General features: G+C 34.3%; 1 protein-coding gene across 6 annotated transcripts in view; it reads right to left on the bottom strand.

Annotated features, from left to right (window-relative positions):
- The window catches only part of BMPR1B (bone morphogenetic protein receptor type 1B), a 407,599-nt gene that overhangs the window by 43,041 nt on the left and 339,147 nt on the right, over positions 1 to 25,411 (bottom strand). For 3 of the 6 annotated variants that reach the window (XM_037990033.2, XM_037990037.2, XM_037990030.2), the window contains one exon: positions 9,832 to 9,991. In XM_037990033.2, the coding sequence (XP_037845961.1) occupies positions 9,832 to 9,974 (143 nt within the window). In that variant the 5' untranslated portion in view covers positions 9,975 to 9,991. Of the gene's footprint in view, positions 1 to 9,831; positions 9,992 to 12,048; positions 12,095 to 22,276; positions 22,780 to 25,411 lie in introns of those variants that run through there. The other 3 variants (XM_037990043.2, XM_073017494.1, XM_037990048.2) reach the window with 2 other exon arrangements.

Genomic DNA, 25,411 nt, shown 5'->3' with positions numbered 1-25,411 from the left:
AAAAGGAAATAAGTGATGTGTATCATTTATTTTATTGCAACAAGGAGAACATCAATGATCTATTAAGACAATCCAAACGCTTCCTTTTATGAAAATGGATTTAATAAAGATAGAAACATTTTGTAACATATCCTCTGTCCAGAAACTTGTGAGAAAGAAGGATCTAACATTTCCATATAACATACATCATTAATTACCATGAACAACCATAGATACCAATTACTGAACACTTATTTTGGCCCTCCACAGATATTACTTTTCCAGACAAATCCAGACAAACTCTGTGAGGAAGGTAGCACTACTGTTGCTTTCTATATGAGGACACTGAGGCTCAGAGGGCTTGAGTAACTTTCAAAGGTCTTACAGTTAGTGACAAGGAGTGCAAGGGTGTGAATGCAGGAAGGTGACTGTTTATCCTGTTCTACTTGTTCTGAGACAGTGAAATACACTTATTTCTTATTAAAGCACAAAAACTAAAGACAGGTAGGAGTTAGGATCAGCACAGCATAACTGAGATTCTTACATTTAGTACCTCTGCTTCTGGGATATCCTGTCATATGAAGAAATTAAGCTTTGTTCTAAGACGTATGGGCTTCATTTGGGGGTGGAGGAAAGATGGGCAACAGAAAGAAGGGATCTTGATAAGATAGTGGAAAGAAAATTTTAAATTCTGTATGGTTTTCCAGATTAAAAATAGTTTTCACTTATTCTACATCATTTAATCCTCTCAACAATAAGAAAAAGAAAGTATTATTTTGCCCATTTTACATTGAGGAAATTAAAATTATAAAAGGGTAGCAAACATGTACAAGGTTACAGAACAAACAGTTACAGAGCTGGGCCTTGAATCAAGGGCCTCTCACTTCACCATGTGTTTTCTGCTATGTCCTTTAGGATTAAAATAAAAAACAAATCTGTTATATATATAACTGTTTGTAAACAGACATTAATATCTTCACAAGTTTGTGAAGACTCTCAATATAACTCATATACCAGCACTGAATGTTTTAAGAAATAAAGTGCTAAACTATATCTCCATCCTTTTCTCATACATATGCATGCTCAGCGTCCAAGACAGATATGGCAATGTAATCTTGAAAGGTCATGGGAATAAAGCTCTGAGAATGGTATTAGCCATGATTTGTGGGTTTGTCTATTCTGTCTTAGTGGTAGCAGCATGCTGCTATATGTTAGCCCTTCAGTTATTATCAACACCCTCAGAATTGTTTACTTGTTTTATAAGCCTCAAGTGATCCAAAATACTTCACTTAATAAGAGCCAGCACAACAAAATTCAAACATACTAATGAATGGCTAAAAAGGACCAATGATAAACCCTTCTCTTAGACCAAAGTCAAAAAGCATGAATATTGTTGTGGAAGAAAGACTGTCTCTGAACGGCTCATGCCTTGAACTCTTCGGGCCTTTTTAACCAATTTACTGAAATTGCTATAAAAATGTAAAACATGTAAACACTGAATGGAATAATTAAAATATCTGTTCCTTAGAAATTTACTTTAAAAATATGAACAAGTAACACCTGTGACTTTTTTATTCTTTTCCGTCACATTTAGACTACATGTATAACTTACATTTCTCATCAAAATCAAAATTCAAAAATTATCAGAAATCATAGTCATTCTAATTTTATGATATCACGAAGGTATAGGGGCTAGAGAAGTATCCTAAATTAAATCTAAAGACTAATTTCTCCTTATCATGGGTTATTCTTACTCAAAATACGAGTAAATAGAAATGTACTTTTAGACAACTTTTAAGAATCAAAAAAAAGGCAAAGAAAAAGCTGGTAAAGCTATTGTCAAGTTACTGCTACAATGTCCTAGGAAATATGAAGAAACATCAGAGAGAGTAAATTCAAGCTTTAAAAATACACACCCCTTGTCTACAAAGAGAGAGGAGCTAAAAATATAAAGAGGGGAAAGGGAGGGAGACCCTGAGAAAATAGTCCATGTCCCATAAGCCATAAATTCACAAAGGAATCAGATATTTAGTTGGAAGACAAGAAAGGAGGTGAGACAGCATTTCAATGGCATATTAGCTGCCACAAAGCAAATTAATTTCTATGCTTCCCACTGTCATTGCTCTCCAGCAAGGAACATCAACCGGAAACTAGCACTACAATTACAGAAGTTCAAGAATTACTTGAAAACTTTCAACCCTAAAGCAAGTACAAATGGAAACAAAGCTATGTTCCCCAGTCAAAGCTAACCAATTTTGCCCACTCTAAGAGATGGCTACAGGCTGTCACAATTAACTCCTACCATTGGCGTATGTGAACATTCTGCTGCCTGGTTGCCATGTTCAAGCTTAGTTTTGTATACAGATTGTTACCCTCGTTCCTAGAGTATTGAAAGTGATAAAAAGGTAAGATGAAGAATCATGAAGGAAATAAAAGTGGAAATAATTTTAAACAAAACTGAAAATAAGTGAGATATATACATGAACATAGGATGAATCATGGAACTGTAGTAATGATTATGAATGAAATAAAACGACAATTGATGTAACATTTCAAAAATGCTGTCCCTGTGTTACAGACAAAGAAAAGTGATAGCAAAATGAAACAGTAGTTGAGTGCATAAGATATTCAGTCATCAGTGCTAATTGCCTCTTGACATAATGTTAACTCATGAAAAAGCACAGCACGGGAGAATTTAAAGACCGCATGAAGTCAAAGCAGTTATAATACAAGTCTTGTTTTTCTTGAAGAGGATTCAGGGAAAGAAGAAAAATAATATGATAAGGAAAGAAAAAGAAAACAGAAACAATTTTGTTCCAATTCTTGGATGATTATACAGGTTCCAGGCTCCTTAAGTTTTCCAAATATTCCAAAACTGTCTACAAGGAACATCTAGAAAAATCATCAGGCATTTAACTGCCTCAAGATAATTTCAGTGTGCCCAGGTGAACATACACTTGGCAAGAAAGGTGTCTACCTGTTTTAAAGCTTCAAGGGACCAAGCAATACTCTTTTTAGGTAGATATGCATTCAGAGAATAGATGCATTTATTATGGTCAAGAATTTATTTCATTTATTATGGTTAAAATAGATTTATAACACAGTCTTCTGGAACCCAACTCATTCATTAGTTGTTGTAGAATGGTTAGAAACCAATTTTATAAGATGTCTAAAACTGCACTGACCGCATCTTTATTTAACATGAGTACAGTGTTTACAAGGTTTACCCAAACTTTGGTCTCTTTAGTTCTATTCTTCCACTAAGATCTTATGTTTCTTTATTGTAAACCCCAGTGTTGTTCATACAGCCACCACAGTTGAGAAGAGACTCTTGTATAACTTTTCCTCTAACAGTTTAGATCTTTATAAAGATTCATTTAACTGTAAAACAATTTTTTAAAGTATTAGTTAAAAAGAGTTTATCTGCTCTGTTCAATCAAGTGATAGGAAATTTGAAAGCATTATATTTATATGATGGGTATCTGCTCAGTTGCATCTGGCTGGAAAGATTAACAGTTTTTCTACAACAACTCTTACATTTCTTTTGAATTTCTTTTACATTTTAGTCAGAATTGATTTTTAAAGGTTAACTGATTTTAGGTCATCCGTAAACAAGTTCTTAAGAACACCTTGTCTTCTAAAATATCGATTTCACACTCAAGGGAATAAAGTCAGTTTTCAGTTTTTGTCACAGGTAAATGCAAAGATACACATGACTTTTAGAATTACCATTGAAATGGTGCAGCTTTTTAGTCCATTAACTAAAATAGCTGAAAGCTGCTCAAAGCTTTGTTAACAGTGGTACGTTTTACACTTATCAAGCATACTATGACTCGAGCAGAGTTGGGTGCTGAGTATGCAAGGGTGCATTTTGAGGAACTCATAGTCTACGAAGGCCACCAATCCTGGAAAAGAGAAAAGTCATTCAACTTCCAGGAACAGGGAGACATCATAAGCTACCTAAGTGTTTTCTACCGATTGTGAAGTAACCAAAGAAGAATGCTGAGTAGTGGTAATCATCAAAGTAATACAATCCTACTTTTTTTCCCCTATCATCTTAGATGATAGATTCCCATAGCGGTGGAGGGAATATAGCGTGAAATACATGTGGGTCTACTTTCCCCTTCCCTGGCTTTCCTTCTGAGGGATCACAGTATTGGCAGAAGATGAAGTTACAACATTAATGGCAAAGTACCAATGTGAGAGATGGCCCTTTTATTTTATCCTCAAGATCATGTAACTATCAGACATCCTTCCCTGATACCCTTAACAGATGATTTAGCATTTTGTTTATTTTTTTCTATGAGGTACATGATTTGTTGAAATTGTCTCCGTTTTTACATTCAACCAGCATTAGTATAATTTCACCCAATGCAAGACCCTCACCACATCTCACCTCGATGGCTCTGAGGGCCTTCCTGCAGAACTTCCTCTCTCCTCTCCTGACTCCAACCCATTCCACACAGCAGGCCTGATAAATCTAACATTTTTTGTCTCTGCTCAAAAATCTTCAATAGTTCTCTCTGTATAATTTTAAAGTGCCCTGCACGATCACTTTCTATTAACTCCAACAACAAACTGGGACCATCTAACATTCTCACTGATGACTCACGAGAGGCACAAAAGGAGAGTTCTTCCTTATAAAAGCCTCCATAGGTGAATTTAAAATCACAGCCTCTTACAACTGAATTAGAAGTTCTAATGAAGAACCCACCATTCTCTTAGGTACAATGGTTTGAAATCAACATCTTCTACTGCAAAAAAAAAAAAATCATATAGCTCAATATTTAAATGGCCTGGGCAACAGTGGAAAAAATAAAACCCTGGATGGTTTATAATGACATTCAGTATGAAAGGTAAAATGTGCAAACAAACTGGAACAATGCACACTTAAATCCTCTGAGACCTTAGGTCAGGAGCACCTGTTTGAAAACACATCACCACACTCAGCAAGAGGTTTAAAAAGCCTGTGTTAACACAAACTTTGTAAAACGGCTTACAGCCCCTAAGCTTTTCTTTCTTCCCCCTGAGACTCTTCAGGATATAGAGTTGGAGGCTTATCTAATTCCTCATTTAAGCAGCCTGGTGTCATTTGCACATCCTTTGCACAAACATTCCATTTGATTTATTATATCTGTAAACCCTGAAAACTCCCCAGCCAGGAGAATTCTTGGTAAGAAACCAGTAAGATAAATAAAGAAGTATTAAAGATTGTCTTTGAAGAAAATAGTCAAAAATAATTTTTTTTAAATGCTTAACATTCGTGAGGAAGTGGAGGGACTTGAAAGAGGTGGTGAGATAGAGACAAATATGTGATTACAGACCACATCAAGTAAAACAAGGAATGATATGCAAAGCCAGATTTGATTATATAGAGAAAAAAACACATAAACAAGGCTGAGATAACACTTGCTAGGACAGGAAAATGAAACAGAACATTGGCATGTTGAAAGCCACATAAGAAGCGTTACTCAAGGAAACTACAGCACTCAAGGTATGCAGTGATAGTCTGTCATCCTAGGAGAAGAATCTGAAAATGGAACTGGATGGATTACAACGCAAAGTGACACATGGAAAGATATTTAGAAAACAGACGCTATCTCGAGGGAGACAGGACAATGGCTTTACCCCTTACTTTCAAATATAGATATGAAAAAGGCTCTATTACTGTATTCAATCATGCTGTGTTTGTACTACATCCTTTAATGTGAATGTCATGATCAATGGAAATGGCATGGATTTTGGAAGCAGCCGTATCTGCACCTGACAGAGATCAAGCCAAGAATGACTTTGGCCTTGGCGAAGGCTGGTAGAGTAACTGATGGTACTGAAAAGAAGTTTACAAGCCTCTAAAACCTTGCACATGTCCTCTAAATTAGCATGTGGGATTTCAGGTTCTCTTGCAAGTACAATTGATTCTTGCCTCCTTTTGGATTATTCTCTCCAGCTAGGTGGAAGTGATAATGAAGATGAAACTTACCACAACACTCAGTTTGACTAAGATCTGGGTGGTACAAGGCCTCAGGCCAGAAAATTTGGACCAGCCCTTTTCTAAGGTACACGTTAGAAAATACAACCTTATCCTTTACACCGTTTTACCTGGAAGGGTAACACATAGTGCAGTATCACTCAAGGTGTGTTCCCCTGCAGGTCAGCAAACTGCTTGCTACTGATCTGTGAAGGGGTGAATTTAAAAATGAAAACTTGTATAGCAATCTAAAGGAACAAATTTACGTCTGTTGAAGGTAAATAATAGGCAATAAAAATCGAGCGTATATTTTGCAAGTATTTTAAAAATTAATTTTTCTAAGAATTTGTTTTATATTATACTATAGCAAATCATCAGTATACAATTTATAGTGGAGGGAAAATTATCTTTCACTAGAGATAGCTTGAGAAGTACCGATTTGGAGGTAGAGAGTAGAGTGTGCTTACAGGAATGGAAGTAGAAAGTTCGGAATTTATATAGGTCTTAGGACAAAGAAACAAATGTAGCCCCTGTGATTCACATATGACTGATCTCAGCTCACAGGAAGATTCAACTGGAATCAATACTTCATTAGGAAAATACATATGCCTTTTACTCAAGAGTGTATGTTTGCTTCTTTGAAAACCAATGTCAGAACTGGCTGCTGGCCAAGAATTCAGGACTTTGGAGTCTGGCCACAATTTTTCTATCATATTATCATGACTATGGAAAATTACTTAACTTTTTAGAGCCTCGGAATTCTCACCTAGCAAACGTAGACACTGCTACATTCTTTATCAGATTGTTACAATGAATAAAGAAAGGTAAAAGTAAACATGCTAATATTCGTAAAAAATTCAATAAATTTTAGTTTTCTGTTAACTTCTACAAAGTTAACCCACTGATGTTGACTGCAATGGTATATCTATGTTCTTTTGAAGGGTTCCATTTTTACTGTTGCTGTTTTTCTTTCTGTTGTATTTTTGTTTACTTTTTCTTTGCTATCATAAATCAAAGGTTGATAACCATATAATACATAACCCATTTTGATCTGACTTCCATCTCTACTACATTAAATATCTCTAAACTGCAGTTATCAGTGTCAATAAATCTGATTGCCATGTTTCAGTTCTTATCCTACTCTAACAGATCCAACATAGCTGACCTTACTACCTCTCTAAGTAAACTTGGCTTCAGTGACACCACACTCACTGCTTTATTGTGAATTCTTTAGTATCTTGCAGACATTCCCTTTACCTAAGCATTAAATGTCTCATGGCCAAGTCATACTCTGGTAGATGGTTCTATTATTAATCCCAATTCTTCATACTTTACCATGGACATTGCTTCCCCTTGACTGTGACCTTGATTTTGTCACTTGATTTGGAAAATTCAATGTCAGAGGATATAATATGAGCAGAAACTTTAAAAGATTACTCCTTCACACTCCTGAGAGAAACAATATGCCTTGTGTAGCTGCTGGTCCAAAATTAAAACAAGAAAAATGAAGAAATGTGCAGCAGGCCTAAACTCAAACAGCAGCAAGAAGTGAAGCCCACCCAATCCAACCAGAGTGCAGCACAGATACAGCCTCCTTATAAACCCCGAATGAAAAATAAATGTCTTTAATTATAAACCATTGTGGTTTTGAGGTTATCCGTTTCACAGCAAATAGTGACTAATGCTCTGTGCACTTGGACCTCTCTCCTCAACCTCTTCTCTGAGTCCCAGATCCATATCCAACTGCATACTGATACCTTTACTCAGATATATCAAAAACCTCAAATGTATCATGTCCAGGTTGGAACTGGTTCTTTTCATCTGTCCTCTTTCATTAAAAGTCTACCCCATGCATTTAAATCTACATCTGGGAACTTGTAAAGGCTCTCTGGTTGTCCTCCTAGATGATATCTAATCCATAATCACACAACTCTACCTTCTAAATATTTCTCAAACAGATCCCATTAACTCCTACACCAGCACCACCCTAGCTCAAGATGATCTTCTTGCACATAAACTGATTTTACCCAATCCACTGTTCAATTTCCCTGACCTAACTATTCTTGAATTCACTTCTGTCTCCTTCTAATACATCCAATATTCTGCAGCAAAGAAACAAATCAGATCATGTCTACCCACAGCCATTCCTGTGCAAAACTCCCTTCACTTGCTTCCCAACACCCTTAGGAATAAGATCACATTCTCAATATCACCCACCAGGTCACAGTCACTATACCTCCTGTCTCCAGGCACAGCTCCTACCACTGTACTCTACTGTTCCTATTTCCTGCTCCTACTCCCTGTACTCTAGAAAAAAAAGTTTCTTTTGAACATGCCGAGCTTCTTCCCACAACAGAATTTCCACTGCAGATACCCCTGACTGAATACTTTCTACCAAATCCACTTAGGATACCCAAATGGCTTATCAGGAAAATAGGACAAAATATTTGAAACCAGGTTAATTCTGGAAAATCCTGATCACCAGGACAATAGCTCAAATGACACACACAGATGTATTCTGAATACCACAGACTTAGACACAATAGTAAAATACCCCACACTACTTTGTTTCCTCCTGCTAATTTTCTTTCTTTCCAACATTTTTAAACTTTCCTGATACTTTTTCTATTTACTATAAAGTGGCAGTGTTTCCCTGGAAAAAATTGAGCTTTGGAATCATTTTACCTTGGTATAAAATTCAGTGGTCACAACTTTGTAGCACAAGAGTCAAACTACCAGACCTCTTCCAATCTGAAATTTCATTTGTCTAAAGGTGAGAATAAGTTGTTTTCCTGACTAAATGAGATATATATTTATGAATATACCCAGGTTTCCTCCCTGTGTTACTTAGTCAATATGTGTTTCTTGTGCTAAATATACTAGGTTCTTGGAATACCCTGGTAAGCTTATATTAGATTTTGCTTCGTGGGAAACTTAAAAACTTTTTTTAAAAACCTCTCAGAAAGAAAAAAAAAAAGCATTCGACCCAGCTTTGCGTACCTTCTGGCTAATGAAGCCTCAAATGATTGCCCAAATATTCTACCTGGGCTCTAAACCTAGCAGTCCACCTTCCTATTTCAGTCCACACCCCTTCTTGAAGCTTAAGGTACACTCTGCTTCTCTGACATTTTAACTCTTGAGGGCCATGCTCTTCCGAATAGCTGACCCACTTCTCTCTTGGCACACATTGGCTTCGTTAGGCTATAGCTCTTTGTTCACTGTTGACCTTACCGTAAGGAGTAAATGCAGCTATAGTGATCAGAGGAATGGATGGAGCTGCATAAAGGCATGTAAGGAAGAAAAAGGCCAAACAGTCGTTCCAAATGTCATAAAGTATCTATAAAAACATGATCACCAATTAAAGAGTATTTTCTAGAATTTGAAAAATGCCTTTCTTAGCAACTGGTGGAATCACATGAGCTCTACCACTGTACTGCTTCCCAGAGTCAGTTTATGAATATTCCCAGCAGCTTAGGTGTTCTTTCTAAAATACAAACAACATCAGCAGGATGAATGGTTGAAACAAACAAACAAACAGACAAAATCACATGCATATGACGGCCCCTGATGTTTAACTAATTGTGGGGACCAGGTCTTTTGAAAGAAAATCATTGGCATTTGCACCTTTACAAGGAGCCTGGGATCTGAGGTCTGTGTTCGTGTGTATATGTGCTGTCTGGAGGGAGGAAAAAGAATCTTAGAACATTGTTTCAGGATGAAACACAATTCAGTATTTCTCTAAAACAAGCACAGCTCTAAGAGTTTATGACAGTGCTAGGCACTGTTCTCTAAAATGTGTTCTTTGAAACACTAGTCTACAGTTGCATAGTTGAAAAAGTGTGACTTTTTGTTAAAGCTAGCTTTAAATTATTAATATCACCAACCTGCAAATATTGTTGACCGAGTCTTCTGGACAATGGTGGTGGCATTTACAATGCAAGATCTTTGGACGGGGGGTGGGGGCTGTACTCTCACCATCCTCTTTCTTGGTGCCCACGTTTAATTTTCCTGCACTTCGCAAAAGCATGTTATCAAGGAAGTTTGCTGAAAGAAGAAATAGTGAGATTTAGGCATCTGTGGGGTAGGCTACCCCAGTCTTCTGTTCAATGGAAAACATGAGATTACATTCTAAAATGAAGTATTCAAGATACTTAAAGATTTAAACAGAAAAGCAGATATTTTGGTATTTTGATTAAAATCATATCTTTTACCCCAGTATATGCCTCATACAGATTAAAGAAAGACCCATATCCTTTCAGGATGGTCTTTTATGTATTAAGTTGTTAACAGTTATATTTAATTGAGTGCAAGGAACTCAACGAGACATTATATAGACAACCTCTACTATATCTGGCAATTCTACGGGTAAATACTATCATCCCCATTTTTCAGATGAGAAAATTGAGATTCAAAGTTTAAGAGATCTGCACACAGCCAATAGACTATGGAGCCACAGCATTTAAACTCAAATTGTTTAAGCTGTAAAACTGTCTTTCTACCATATCACAGAGTTTCTCTACTTTAGGTATATTGTGTACTTTTTAAAGAAATTATTAGAAATATTTAATCTGTAAAATTGGGTAAGAAGATAAAAACTTAGTTAACATCAAGACATATTTCAAAAGATACATCTTCCCCATTAGCATGGGGAAATGCAAAATGCCTACCTATTACTGTAGTGATGTTTCTACCATCTTTGATAGAAGGCACCTTGGTAGACATGATCTCTTAGAAAGACATGTTCTGGGTTCAACATTAGGCTTTACTATTTACCAAGTTAGCTGTCCTTAGATAACTTTATAAATAATCTTGTGACTCATTTTCTTATCCTTAAAATGGAGATAATTATAGACACCAAACCTCACGTCAACAGCTTAGAATGTTTGTTACATAGAAGAGGACATGCATTCATTAATATCTATTTTGTTTCAGGCATTGTAGTAAGAGCTCTTATATATGCCATGTAACTGCATAAATTGTCACCGTGAGCAATTTTCAATTTAAAATCTCTCTCATAACACATTTAGCTTATCTATAGTGAAATCCAAGATCAACAAAAATATTTTAAAATTGCTGGGTTAAAAAAATTGAAATTCTAGGTCAGAAGTACAAGATATGTCACACATTTTTTATAGTTTTCAGCCAAAAATGAATGTCTGCAGGTAATGGTTCCATCAGAGAATTAGAAGTTTATTTTTTTAAATCTGTGATAATTTTTCCTGACCTTCTGCATATTAAACTAATTATTCAAATTGTTACAGAAAAAAATAGTTGAAAAAAGCAATAAAATATGTTGTCAATATATCAGAATTTCCTAAGATTAACTCTAATATTTCATTAAATTATTCAGATTTATACAAGATGTGCATCTAACTTTCTCAAACAGTTTCCTGTAAATTTTGTTCAGAAAAAAAAAAATGTTGATTGTAGTGGGCACCTGTGGCATATGAGAAGATTGTCATATACAGAATCCTACCCCGAGCCACAGCGATTTTGATTCTGCAGGTCACAGGTGAGCCAGGAAATGTGCATATTCAACAAGATCTCATATAATTGTGAAAAAAAATTACTTGTAGACTCCACTTAGAAAAACCCACCAGATTAAGCAAATATGTATTCCAACCACACAATTACTTCCAAATACATGTTATTATTTCTATATAATAGTGTGCTCATCTTTAGGTTAAATTTCCAAATAAAGTGAAGTTAAATAGTTCACGTCACGGCCTTATCTTGAAAGCCATTTGTTCCAAGGTTGTCCACATGAGAGTGTAGCACCGCTTGGTACCCCAGAGTAGTGTGTGTAGGTGTACCTATATCTCACCTTCTCGTGGTAAGCTCCTTCTTTTTAAATCTGGTTCTCAATGTTACTGCCTTTATGACCTGAGTCACCTCAGCAGACCAAGTAATAAAAATAGAGTATTTAAAACTTATTACTTCCTGCTTTCTTTCATACCAGACCTTTTATTTTTGATGCTTTAAAACACAATAAAAATTCATTTATGATGCAAATGTCTACTAGCAAATAGGTATTGGGCGCCCTCCCATTTTCCAGGCACAGCCTGTGTAACTAGGATGAATTAAACATACACAGAACTTACCAGTTGGTGGGAAAAGCTGTTAAATGGAACATTGACACCAAATGGTCTAAAGTAGAAAAGAAAACATCCTCATGTGATTGGAAGTAAGATGCTATTTTCTAAGAAACATTTTAAGAGAAAATTCATGATTTTGTCACATTGTGAATTTATTTAAAGAGCGGTATAAAATTTGGCTAGAAGAAGGTTCTTTGCAATATTGCTTATAACAACCCATATTTACAACAGTAGAGGATTAGGTATATTTGTAAAATGGGATTCCTATATATCCATTAAAATGCTGATGTAGAAATACATTTACTGACAAGAAAGAATGTTATAGCATAATTTTTTGTTTTACTTACAGGGTATTCTAGTTATTAAATCCCACTCTCATAAGAGAAAAAGGCGCTAAGAAAATGAACCTACACTATGAAATCAAGGGAGGAGACACTAACAATAAAAGCCTGAAAAGTAGAAAGACAAGCAGTCACTTGTCTACAGAATCAAAATCGCTGTGGCTCGGGGTGGGATTCTGCATAAGACAATCTTCTCATATGCCACAGGTGCCCACTGCAATCAACACTTTTTTTTGGACAAAATTTACAGGAAACTGTTTGAGAAAGTCAGATGCATATCTTGTATGAATTTTGAATAATCTAATGAAATAACAGAGTTAATAATTAGAGAGGAAACTCTGATATATTGAATTGATAACAAATCCACAAAAGCTGATTCTTAAGCCAAATGTGGGGAAAAGCTAAGAAGCAAAGCTTTACCGCTTAACCCCAAAAAGCTCCAGAAATGGTATCATAAAGTACTTCTAAAAGTAATTCTAAAAGGGGGAAGGGGATATTAAAACAGAAGGAGGCTGAAAATATATTTATAAGTACAGTAATTAGAACTTCAGATATCCTTTCCTGTTCCCTACAGGCTAGCAGTACTTCTTTCCTACCCCTGCAGGAGACAAGAAGGGTAAAAGTAATACACATATCACTGAGATGCCTTCTTTATTTCTCCATTTTACCATCGAAGCCAAGGACTGTAGGACAACAAGCACAGAAGAGGGCAGGACTACCATCTTACTGCAAACATTCAGTGAACATCCACACTGGATGTTGCCTCCTCCAGTTCACCTCCCCACATGGCTTCCAGAACTCAATGCAGCCTGGTATGCGCCTTCTTTACTGGGTAATTTGACCAGGTCAAGAACAAAGACCATAAAGATAGTGATACTGTGAGTTTCTCAGTGAAACAGCCCTGCAATGTTATCCTACGTGAGGCTCACTGGTGACAACAGAGCTTCCAGTCACTTCTTCTGTGATCCATTCTCATACACATGGGCCACTAATTCAGGGTAAACACATATTTGAAAAAACCTCAAACATCGAAGACTGAGAATAAAACAAACACTACTTGGAAGAAGTAGATTATATTAAAGAAAATAAAGACTTTCAAAATTATTATTAATACCCTCATCTTACAAAAATACATTACGTCATGAAACAAGAACACATTGCTCTAAAAAGAGAATAACAAGTAAAGAACTTTAAAAATATAATTGCATAAATGAAAATCCCAGCAGGTGAAATGAAAGATAAAGATTAGGAAATCTCCTACAACACAGTACAAAATACAAGGATGGAAAAGTTAAGTAACTTAGAGCATGAATCCAGATTCAACATCTGAATAATATTAGATCTAGAAAGAAAGACTTGAGAAAACAGAGGGAAGAAAATCATCAAATAATCACGCACGGTTTTCATAATGAAAACTCATGAGTTTCTAATTTGAAAGAACCCATATAGCACCTGAGAATAGATCCACGCCATGTCACTGTAAAATTCTGTAACACTGGAGACAAAGAGACACCCTAATGTTTTTTATAAAGAGAGAAAAAGTGAGGGAGAGAAAGAGAAAAGAGATAAAAAATAAGTATGGCATTGAACTTTGTTCAGAAAACCTAGAAACTAGAATAAAATAGAACAATGCCTTCAAAAGTCTGAGGGAAAATTTTTCCATATCAGAAATAAATACCTGGGCAAATTAAGAGTGAAGGTAGGGGAAAAAAAGCATTTTAATATTTTCAGTCTCAAAAATTTACCTCCCATGTATCCTTCTCAGAAAATTATTGGAGAAGATATTCCATCCAAAGTATAAACAAGAAAAATACCTTGGATATTCCATCCCAGGTATAAACAAGAAAAAAGATGGAATAGGTACCTGCTAATGGTAGGTCCTTCCCAAGAGAAGATGAAGCTTACCTCTAAGACAATGGTAAATGTGGCTAATAAGATGAGACATTGCACAGGACTTCAGGAGCAAGCAGGTCTCACTGAAGGCAGGTCAAAAAATGTTGGAAGAGAGCTCTTAAGATGTGGAAATTAATAAGATGACTCATGTATTTTAAATTTACACTGGGAGTTTGGAAACGCATTTGTAATGAGCACAGGGGACAAAGGAACCAAATAGTTAAACCAAATATTTACAGATGGGAGACTGAAATATGTACATATGTAGTGGAAGCAGGGATGGGAAAAAAGAACTAAATCCTCATCTTTGATAGTGGAAAGTCAATGGTAATGCCTATAATTGAATAATAAAGAAGCAGTAGTACAGTACTTATTTAGAGATATAGAAAAAAATGCCAAAACAATGAAACGAGGCACAGGTGTAGTTGCGACAGGGAAAGGAGAACTTGGGAGGATGTTTTTTAAAAAAATAAATAAATCTCTTTATGTAAAAACAAACCTACTGTAGAGAGAGAGAGAGAGAGTGTGTGTGTGTGTGTGTGTGTGTGTGTGTGTGTGTGTGTGAAAGAGAAACAGAGACAGATGTATAGAAGGATTTATATCACCATATAGGTACTGATGAAATGCATGAAAATCCTGCATCTTTTAGAAAAATGTGATTATCTCTGTCAGGGAATACTGAATTTTGTATTATGAAATTTTCACAATCTACTTTCAAAGGGGCCATAATTCCTCTTTCTACATTCCTGCTTCTACATCTGCATGCATCTATGGAGTAGCAAATTAGGACAGATAATAGAGCTATTTAAATGCATTTACAAATTCCTTGTCCACTCAATCTAAGGAAGCAATTAGTCACATATCCTGATGTGGAATAAAGCACATCAGTGAACAACGAGGAACTGGACATCAAAAGAGAATCCAGCCAAGAAGGAACTTTCTAGCTAATCTTCATGACGGGATTCCTCTCGGGACCAATGACTATGGCTTGGTAGTTAACACTAACTCCACTGATGGCTCACCATGTTTTCATGTGTTATGTTTACATGTGTGCTCAAATTGTTGGGAAATCTACAATCTACACAAGTCACAATATTACCAATCACCTGATAACTTTAAAATAATTGATGGCCGGGCGTGGTGGCTCATGCCTGTAATCCCAGTGCTTTGGGAGGCTGAGGAGGGCAGATCATGAGGTCAGGGGATCGAGACTATCCTGGCTAACACGGTGACACCCTGTCTCTACTAAAAATATAAAAATTAGCCAGGTGTGGTGGTGGGCACCTGTAGACCCAGCTACTCAGTCTGAGGTAGGAGAATGGTGTGAAACTGGGAGGCGGAGCTTGCAGTGAGCCGAGATTGCTCCACTGCACTCCAGCCTGGGCGACAGAATGAAATTCCGTCTCAAAAATAAATAAACAAACAATTGATAATGTGTAGCTTAACAGATATAAGGCAAGGCAGAAGAGAAGCAGCAGAATGAACCTGGTGAGACTCACCTTAAACGCTAAGAAAACTATGAGAAAGAAAGATGGTAAGATCTTCTTCATGTGTACTCCACGTTTGAGAAAAGGGCCAATGAGAAACTGGACTGTTTTATCTAACTTTATAATTATGCAAAGGTATTTATAAAAGGATCACTTTAATATCAAGTCATACTGAAGTTGTACAAAATCCAGTCTCACAGATACAAGCCAGGCATTTTGGATCATAAACAAAAGAGAATATATCAGCTATGACATTAAAAAGACAATTACATGCATATATAGAAATAATTATTTTATGAAAACATGAATTTGCCTGATAATTATGATGCTGAAATAATAAACAGAAGAAAAGACAAACAGCAGGTATTCATAATAAATGTAAATATCAAGATGATTAACAAACATCCAATGAATTAGCAATAATGAAGATATATCCCAAATATCAGATACCTGATTAAAATAACATATAAGAATATATCTTCTCACATTTTATTATATTAGTATCCTTCCATTGGAAGCAGGAAAAAGGCAGCCATCAAAAGAGATAAAAGTTTGATTTAGTTGACTCATATAAATATTCATTAATTAAATCCTCATTTTACTTGATTTTGTGTTAGTTTTATAAAAAATGATAATCCTTGAAAACAACCGGAAGGTATCTAACTATTAAAAAAATTAAATGTAATTTAGTACATTTTATTTACTAAATCAATAGAGTAAAATCTACAAAAAGTTTTTCACCAAAGAAAGTCAGGCTGGACGCGATGGCTCACACCTGTAATCCCAGCACTTTGGGAGGTTGAGACAGGTGGATCATGTTGTCAAGAGATGGAGACTATCCTGGCCAACACGGTGAAACACTGTTTCTACTAAAAATACAAAAATTAGCTGGACATGGTTGGCACGTGCCTGTAGTCCCAGCTACTTGGGAGGTAGCTGAGGCAGGAGAATCGCTTGAACCCAGGAGGTGGAGGTTGCACTGAGCCAAGATCACGCCACTGGACTCCAACCTGGCAACAGATCGAGACTCTGTCTCAAAAAAAAAAAAAAAAAAAAAAAAAAAGGAAAAGAAAAAAGAAAGTCAAATAGTGAATAGTTTCTAGTTAATTGTAGAGCAAATGTCAACAAAATTGATTATTTCTTCCCAACTGTATTTTAAATAATTATAGGTTTTCAATAAATATTTTAAAAGAGAATCATGAATAAACCTGAGAGAAAATATAAAGAAAAAAACCGAGAAAAATTATCCTTTCAGGAAATTTCTCAGGAATAAATACTACATCAAGTAAGTTACTCATTAAGAGCCCATTCCATTTTGCCATTTCTTTTTTTCTTTTATTCCTTCATCCCTCCCTCCCCCTCTTCTCTTCTTCCCTCTTTCTCTCTTTAATAACTGATCTTTAAAACAGTATAAATTCAGACACTACACATGTGTAGTTCACTTAGTTTGTTACGTATAGTTTATATATACATAGTTATATGCATACATATATAGTTATATAGTTATAGTTTAGGTCACTAACTAAATTATCATAATAATAAAAAGTAAGGCTTTTGGAAGCCACTCTAAAATTGCTTCTCATTTTTCAGAGGATCGCTGGATTTCTGGCATGCATATAAACCACAGAATTATTTTCATAGGATGTTTGAGTGTGTGTTACTGAACCATGACTAAATTATACTCCTTATGATTCTTATAAGGAATAATAGAAAAATAGAATATTAAGAATATTTCTTTAGAAATAGGTTTATAGATTTTTCAGGCAAATTAATCAAATTTCTTGAAATTACCTAATGATCAGAATGCAATATTGTGACTTCCATTCAATTACAAGGATTAAAAAGGAAGTTATTTTTCTTGAATATCCTGAATATCTTTTCTGGAAAATATGTTGCAGTTATATACATGTTTTCATCTATGTACATGTTTTCTATGGAATCTCTTGTAGTAGGAAATAGAGTTATAATTTCTTTAAAGTATTTAATTGAAAACAGTGGACAATAATGAGTTGGAAGCCTCATATAATCATCATAAAATAACTTGTTCTTTAATGTATACACTTAATCAGTTCATTATTTTAAAAATATCTCTATATTATTTTATATTATTATATACTCCTATACATGATATTTACAGAAAATGCAGAACAAAAGTAAAATGTAAAAAAATTTCATATTACTACATATCAAGGGTACAATGTTACAAAAATTAAATTTTACCTTCAAAATCAATCCATTAAATCCTAAAGTATGTTTTAACCATGTTTAGATTTTTTTCAGTAACATTCTTACCAGTTCAAAAATACCATAAATAAAACATTTTTAATTTGTGATATAAAGGACTGTTTTATGTCATAGACAGTCAAAAGGGTATCGAAATCCACTGTCACATTTAAACACATAGAGAAAAATCTGTATGAACAAGAGAGATAATTCAGTAATATTAACTTCAATATGTAACGCACTTACAAATGGATATGAGTCTTTAAAATTCATTAAAAAGTGACATATAATCATTTTGTGTCACACAAGGTCTACTAATAATCTATCGTCTTTTATATATTTCATTTTTAAACTCTTTGAATATCACAAAACTTAACAAAATGTTGATTCTCATCACTGTTCTTCACCTTCTACACCAGAGGGCAGACAGGGGCAAGAAGAGAAATTGAAATTCATATTACACAAGTTTGCACTTTAAACGTCCCGGGTAAAGAGGTTAGTGGAAGAAAAATTGTAAAGTACTGAACTGGCTAGCAACAACTTTGGGAATGACCCATCCTACAGCTATTTGTACTGTTATGATAACAAATAATGCAAATCAATGCCCGTTTTCTTTCTTAACCAAAACTAGTTTAAATACTCACAGTTTTTTTTAAGAATCTATTTCACACAGGAATAAAACTCTGATCACAACTTTAAAACAACATTAATTTTTAAAATAACTTTTTGTGATATCAGATAGTTTAATCACTAATTTTTAACACTTAAACCCTGAATCATTTAACTCAATTCACTGTCTAAATTTTTCAACTCTAAAGGCCTGACTTTCATTTTCATCACCTAACCATTTTTCCTTATACTAAAGTACTTTCAAAAAATCATCTTCTATGCTCTTTGCAGCAAAAATTTAGGAAAAAATTATATATATATATACATACACACACACACATACCCTAAATAAAAAGTTGGGACATATGCCTAAACTTTTCTGGAAAGTAACAAAATAGAAATACAATTTTTATTTAAAAATACCAGAGCAAAATCATATGTAGGGAAATAATAGATTTTCTAATATTAACTGTGATGTTACCTACACAGTAATCTTTCTCCTTCAACAGACAGAAATCAGGTAAGAGACAGGTAAGGGAAGATGCTGGTGCTAAATTTCTGGACATGCTGTGCAGGGGTGAAATGTCAGATGACAAAGCAGTATCACATATGGTCACTGAGCAGTGGAGCCAGACTTGATGACAATGTAGGGTAAAATAGGCAAATAGGTTCAAACTCCAGCTCAGCTACTTTTATGGGCTTAGCAAGTGACTTAACATTCCTTATAGAAGATGTGGAGAGTAGCAGCACTCACTGGCTGGAGTGGAGGAGAAATCCACATAAAGCATCAACTATGGTTCTTTGCATATAGTAAGAGTCAATAATAATAAATTGTTGTTTTATGTGCTGCTGACTCTTGCTATTATTCAGTTTTCTCTTCCTTTTCCCTACTCCTTTATCTCCTGTTTCTATTTGTCTTCCTTTCCTTTTCTTCCCTATTATCTTTTCCCCTTCCTGGCTCTCCTCTTCCTCTTCAATTCCTCTTTCTTTTGCTTCATTTTACTGCCTTTTACTTTTCCTTCCTTTCTAGATTAATCACGGTGAACAAAGAGTCTATACAAATATAAGGTTTTCAGCTTAAGAAACACACTGAAAGTTTGTTCAAGGATGACCAAAATATTCTTATTTTCTTTCATCTCTTGGTACATTGATTCATTTAGCAAATAATCACTAAATCCATTTACATAACACAATGACCCAGAGTACTTGACGGTGTCCTCAATAAAATAACAATCTTGCTTGTAAGACAAATCAGCCACACGTGGAACACTGTGAGACAAATCAACTACATATGGAGAGCTGAAATACAGTACAGGAAAACAATAAAAGAGATGTCACAATGCCACGTAATTGCCAAATGTAAGTACTAGACAGCAGTGTGTAAGAGGGAAGATTACTTTGTGTAGCAGTAATCAACCAGTATCTTTTAGAGAAACCATAACCACCAGAACCAGGGATATTGCCAGTTTTTCATTTCAGCCACTCATGGTCAACGCTAATGAGTAGGTTAAGAAATTTTAAACACTAATTTTGAATATGAGAGAAGTGCTGGCTCTTTCTAGAAACCAGGGCTTCATAAAATATTTGTGGGTGTTTCTATTCACTGGCAATTGTTTCTCTTTTCACCATACTGACACATCGACATCATCACATCACTCAGGTTATGATTGATAATCATGTTTTCAACATTTTCACATCAGTAAAACCCTGCCAAGAGACCTAAAAACATCTGAATAAAAGTAAAAGCTTCAATCACTCAAACATTTTATGTGATACCAGACTATGACATAAAAAAATCATGAGAAGAGTAAATATGACATACAAGTCAACAGACAACACAAACATTTATATTCATTTGTTTTCCAGGTAATTGATATAGAATTATAAACCTCAGCAAGAACAGTAACTATGGTAGTAACAAAAATTCTTTGGACATCACAATTATGCTCTTTAAATATAAAACAATAGCTTTCCCTTAGGTTTTACTCTGCTTCTGAATTTAGAGAAACTCAATCAAATTGTTTATATAAATTAAAAACCTTTGAAAAATCTCTAAAACACAACTTGTTTGTAAGTATTTTTAATAAAAGCAACAACGTAAGAACAAAATTAACTTGACAAGCAAGTAACCATGATTTGAAAAATATGCAACATCAAACTGAAGCCATTGTCATAAAATAGCATAATCTCAGCTGATAGAATGATTAAAAATAAAAAATCCCTTTGTATTTTAAAATATTTAGTGTGTCAATTCAGGTCCACATTGTTACAAAAGAAACTGAACCTTGGTCTCTTTGACAATAATGTCAAAGAGTCAACTAGAACTTGGCAGATTTCCAAGCCAGGAGCTATGGTTTTATTCAGCAGTTTCTATGAATGCTCTGCTTCACAGAGTTCTGAAGCTAATCAAAGTAGATGTTAAACTTGCCTCCACACCAAAGCTTACTCTGCAGCTTTGCAAAGCACTCCCAAGACAGCCTAGTGTATAAAACTATTTTATAGATTCATATATGTAAAGAAGGGAAGTGACAATGAAGCCAGACAAACCAGAAACCAAATCACCGTGTTTGTGCTATTCTTTTTTCCCCAAAGAAAAAACCTGGAAAGCATTTAGAATCTGTCTGCTTCTAATCCTTACTGTATCCTCTAATAGGATAACTGTTAAAGGTAACCTTAGTTATTACTGACAAAAATATTCAAATATATTGCTAGTTCAAATGTTTAAATATTTGAGGTATAAAATATAGGATATATATTTTAAGCTAAACATTATTATCGACTATTATCACCATCAATGAGTTTAAAGGTCTATCTCTGGTGAAACAATATGGAATAATGATCACCAGCAATAAAATGAATAAGAATGCAATGTAAACATGAGAAAGCCATCATAGTGTTAAGAGAACAAACTGGAAACCAAAGAAAACTGTTTAAAATCTGTAGTGCCATCCATGTGCTTTTACACTTATCTATTGTGCAACACAGAAAAATTTTCTAAGATAGATACCAAAAATGATACGAATTACTAAAACATACTTGCCTCACTTCTCCAAATGTATACTTTATCATGCTAAAACAATTTATATCCTTCTTGGTCAAAAATAAATATCTTAGTAACTATACTTTTGAAACATTCATTTGATCTAACATCTAAATCATTACATATATACTTTAAAGAATCAGTTTGCATTTTTTAAAACTCATATTTGCAAGAAACAAACCTAGACCTTTATAATCTATGAATTTAGAATTGTACAGTTGATACATTAATAGTAAAAGAATTCACAACATCAAAAACTATAAAAAATTAAACCCCAAGACCTTTATATAACCACAACACTTGATTTTAACCTTGACAGTGTTGAAAATGTGTAGGGGCAAACACACACTCACTCCAACACACATAACACAAAAGTTAATAAAGAACATCATTAATTTAAAAGTAACCTAAATTATACACTACCAGAAGAGTTCGGTTAAATGGTATTTTCTTGCCATGTAATCTTTTTAGATAAAATTTTTGATCCCCTTGAATTAGTCTATTTCACCAACTATGCCAAGAAAGGCTAAGTTCTAACATCTTTTATTGTGCCAGAATTGGCTTTACTCATCTTGCTTACATTTTTTGGAGGGAAAAGAAAAACAGTCTCCGTGAGATATAAAGCTTCTCCCACTACTCACTTTTGATTTCTGTACGCTTGATATATCGTTGCCAGGCTCCCTGGGATGAGAGACATGAGGAGGAGGCACAGAATTGCTAGGGGTTTCCACTAAAAAGCCCAGCACCGTAGGCAGCACTAATCCTGCACCTGTGATGTGTTATTCAGCAGTTAAGAAATGCAGCCCAGACTGTGGTTGCCTAATACAGCTCAGCTGTTTTTCTCAGTGCTCCCTTTGATTATAAGCTGGCAAGAGAGATTATTCCGGTCAAGCAATGAGCTATGTTCAGGACCCATGGCATATGACAGTGGAAAGGTAAAAAAGAAAGGAAACCTAGGAATCAAAAACAAACAAACAAAAAAGAGTAGAAAGAAAGAAAAGAAAAAGGAAAAAGAATGAAAAAAATGTCACTGACCACAGTGTGTTATATAACATTTCCAGATGGTTAAAAGCTACCTCTGAGTCTATGCAAGGCAGAAAAATATCTAGAATTCATCATTTAAATATCTAGAAATCTATTTTTATAATATCTTTTGACAATCAGAATGTTATTTCAATATGCAATGTCTTAAGTTTATCTTAAGAGAATCTCAATTTCATAAATCAATCAACTACACAAACATTTAGAAATCTGTCATTAAGGAGATTTACCTTTACTAAATGTCAAATTCCCTTTAAATTTGGAAAATTTCAAAATGTTTGGAAAACTGAAGACCAAATGAATGCCATTATTTCTATCTTTTTATTAAATCTACCATATTATTTGACTTGATTCATTAAAAATTCTGATATAAAATTTATAGTTGAGACACAGCTATCCTATTCATCATATATGGTTAAAACAGAATGAAATATTTATTAGAGCCAACTTAAAGCTGCTAACAAGTCCAAATTGATTTAAGAAATATTTATCATACACAAATATTAAGAAATATTTACCATACACAAATATTTCAAAGTGCTGTAAGCACTTTGGGCTCAAAGAGTTGAAGAAGAAATGGCCACTATGTTCATGAACCTTAAAATCTATTTGGAGAGTGTGGCATAAAAGTTGTCAATTTTGTTGTTGTTCTTTTGTCATAAAAGGTCTGCTGATTGTTCACTCACACCAAAAGTTTCACTCTATTTCCTTTTATGCTATAGATAAACATAAAATCATGTGTCCTCCAAGCTAGTATCTGTGCCACTTTAAACACATAACCTAAAATCTTATCCAAAAAACAGACACCCTTGCCTAACAGCAGATGGTCAAAAACAAACCAAAAAAGTTCCTTTACAAAAAGAGCTGAAACGAAGAAAGCACATCAATTCAACATGTAAATATAATTTTTACAAAATGTAACTATAATTTAAATATATATATAAAAGAACATGTTAAACATTTTAAGTTATTTTTGTTATTGCTGTTTATATGCTAATTCCCTACTAGTCAAAAAGTATATTAAAAATTTTGTTAGAAAAAAATATGCATAGGATATGTATTAAAATCAATAGGGTCAAAAAAAATTACTGTGTACATAAGAACATTTCTCTCAACAGAATTTAACAAATCTTACAGTTTTCCCTCGTATTCAAACACTTGTGTTAGAATACTGCATTTCAATTTCCAAGTAACACCCTGAGGCCGACTGAAAGAAGAATGGTATTCAGGAAGTGTGCTGTAAGATGTTTTACTAGTATTCCCCTAACTCTTCCATTAGTCTATATCCAAGTAAAATAAGACAGTTGAACTACAACCTGGATATGTGTAAGACTAGAGTTCATAGAGTTTTGATAATTTATGATATATCTTTTTTCTTGAAATTATACTTAATAGGCTGAAATACTGAACCACCATCTACTTTGCTTTGATTTGCAGGAATAAGACTGCCAAAGGACAATCTTGTTGAATTCTGGGCAGAAACGCTGAGGAGAGATTTGAATTGAAACTATGTTATTATAATAATTGTGTTATCTTCAATCTGGGCATGGCACACAGAGGAACATTCTGGCCTGATGCTGCTCAAGCTGTCCCTCTTTGGATAAACAAATGGCTTCAGTTTTCAAAACATTCTTCTAAAGCACTTTTATATTCTTATTTTTTAAATTGTATAACACCCAGTACAACTCAGTGGTCCCAGTCTTTAAAAGCCTTGTTAATTTTACCTTTAAATTTTCTTTCTTTATATTCTTTTATCGAATTCATATCTTCTCATTTATGCCAGTAATGTTCTCACCCATAAATTCTACTCTAAGGTCAAAATGTTTCCTTTCTCCTTTTTTAAATAACTGTCAATACGGGCTCTCACAATAAACAAATCACCACCAAAAAAAGAACAACAAAAAGCCTGTATCTGGGATGCTATGTGAGAAAAAATTACCATTCACAAACCCTATCTTCAGATATTTCTGTATTTTAAGCCACACCAACATTAGGTAGATGTATTTGTGTGTGTTATGTTTTTCCACTTTGAAATATTTTTAAGAAATTGAATATATTATCTTAAATTTCAGTATCAGAGCGAATTAAAAAATAAATACATTGTATTTAAATGACAAAAGTGACCCCAAACAATCATAATACTAATATGGGGGCAAAGGACCATGGCTATCTTAATGGCCACTTCTGTCAAAATTTTCCACATTCTAAAAGAACAAATGAGATCAAACAAAATATTTTACCAAAATGTATTCATTGGTACTTCAGTTATGAAAACTATTCCCTGTATTTACCTACAGAATCCTCTATCTTCTATGTAAAAACCCAGCAAATAATTAAAGGTTGGCAAAACTTGTCAGTTTTAACTCTCATGGTCAAGTCTGTTGATCTTCCCTAGGGGTCTCATAGTTGTTTTCTTTTTTCTCTAAAGAAAAAGCATAATGACCTTTCAAAATGAATAGGCCTGATTTATGATAAACAATTAGTTAACAATTGAAGTTTTTTAGTTTCTTTCTTTCTTGGGAAACAAACAATACTCACTTTTATTATTAAGCCCATAATAACTATTTGGTAGTAATACAAATACTTCCTAGTAGCTGCCATTCTCTAGCAGCAAGTCAAACAGCCTCAACAGAAAAGTATTAAAATTGTGCTATTACGAAATAGCAGATAATCTGGAAGAAAACAAATCCCTCTAGGATCGCTACATCCTAAAAGTTCTTTGCCCCAGCCTTAGA

The sequence above is a fragment of the Chlorocebus sabaeus genome, chromosome 7 (genome assembly GCF_047675955.1).
Source record: "Chlorocebus sabaeus isolate Y175 chromosome 7, mChlSab1.0.hap1, whole genome shotgun sequence".
Classification (NCBI taxonomy): Eukaryota; Metazoa; Chordata; class Mammalia; order Primates; family Cercopithecidae; genus Chlorocebus; species Chlorocebus sabaeus.
Note: the sequence above shows the minus strand (reverse complement) of the source record. Positions and strands in the feature narration are given on the sequence as shown.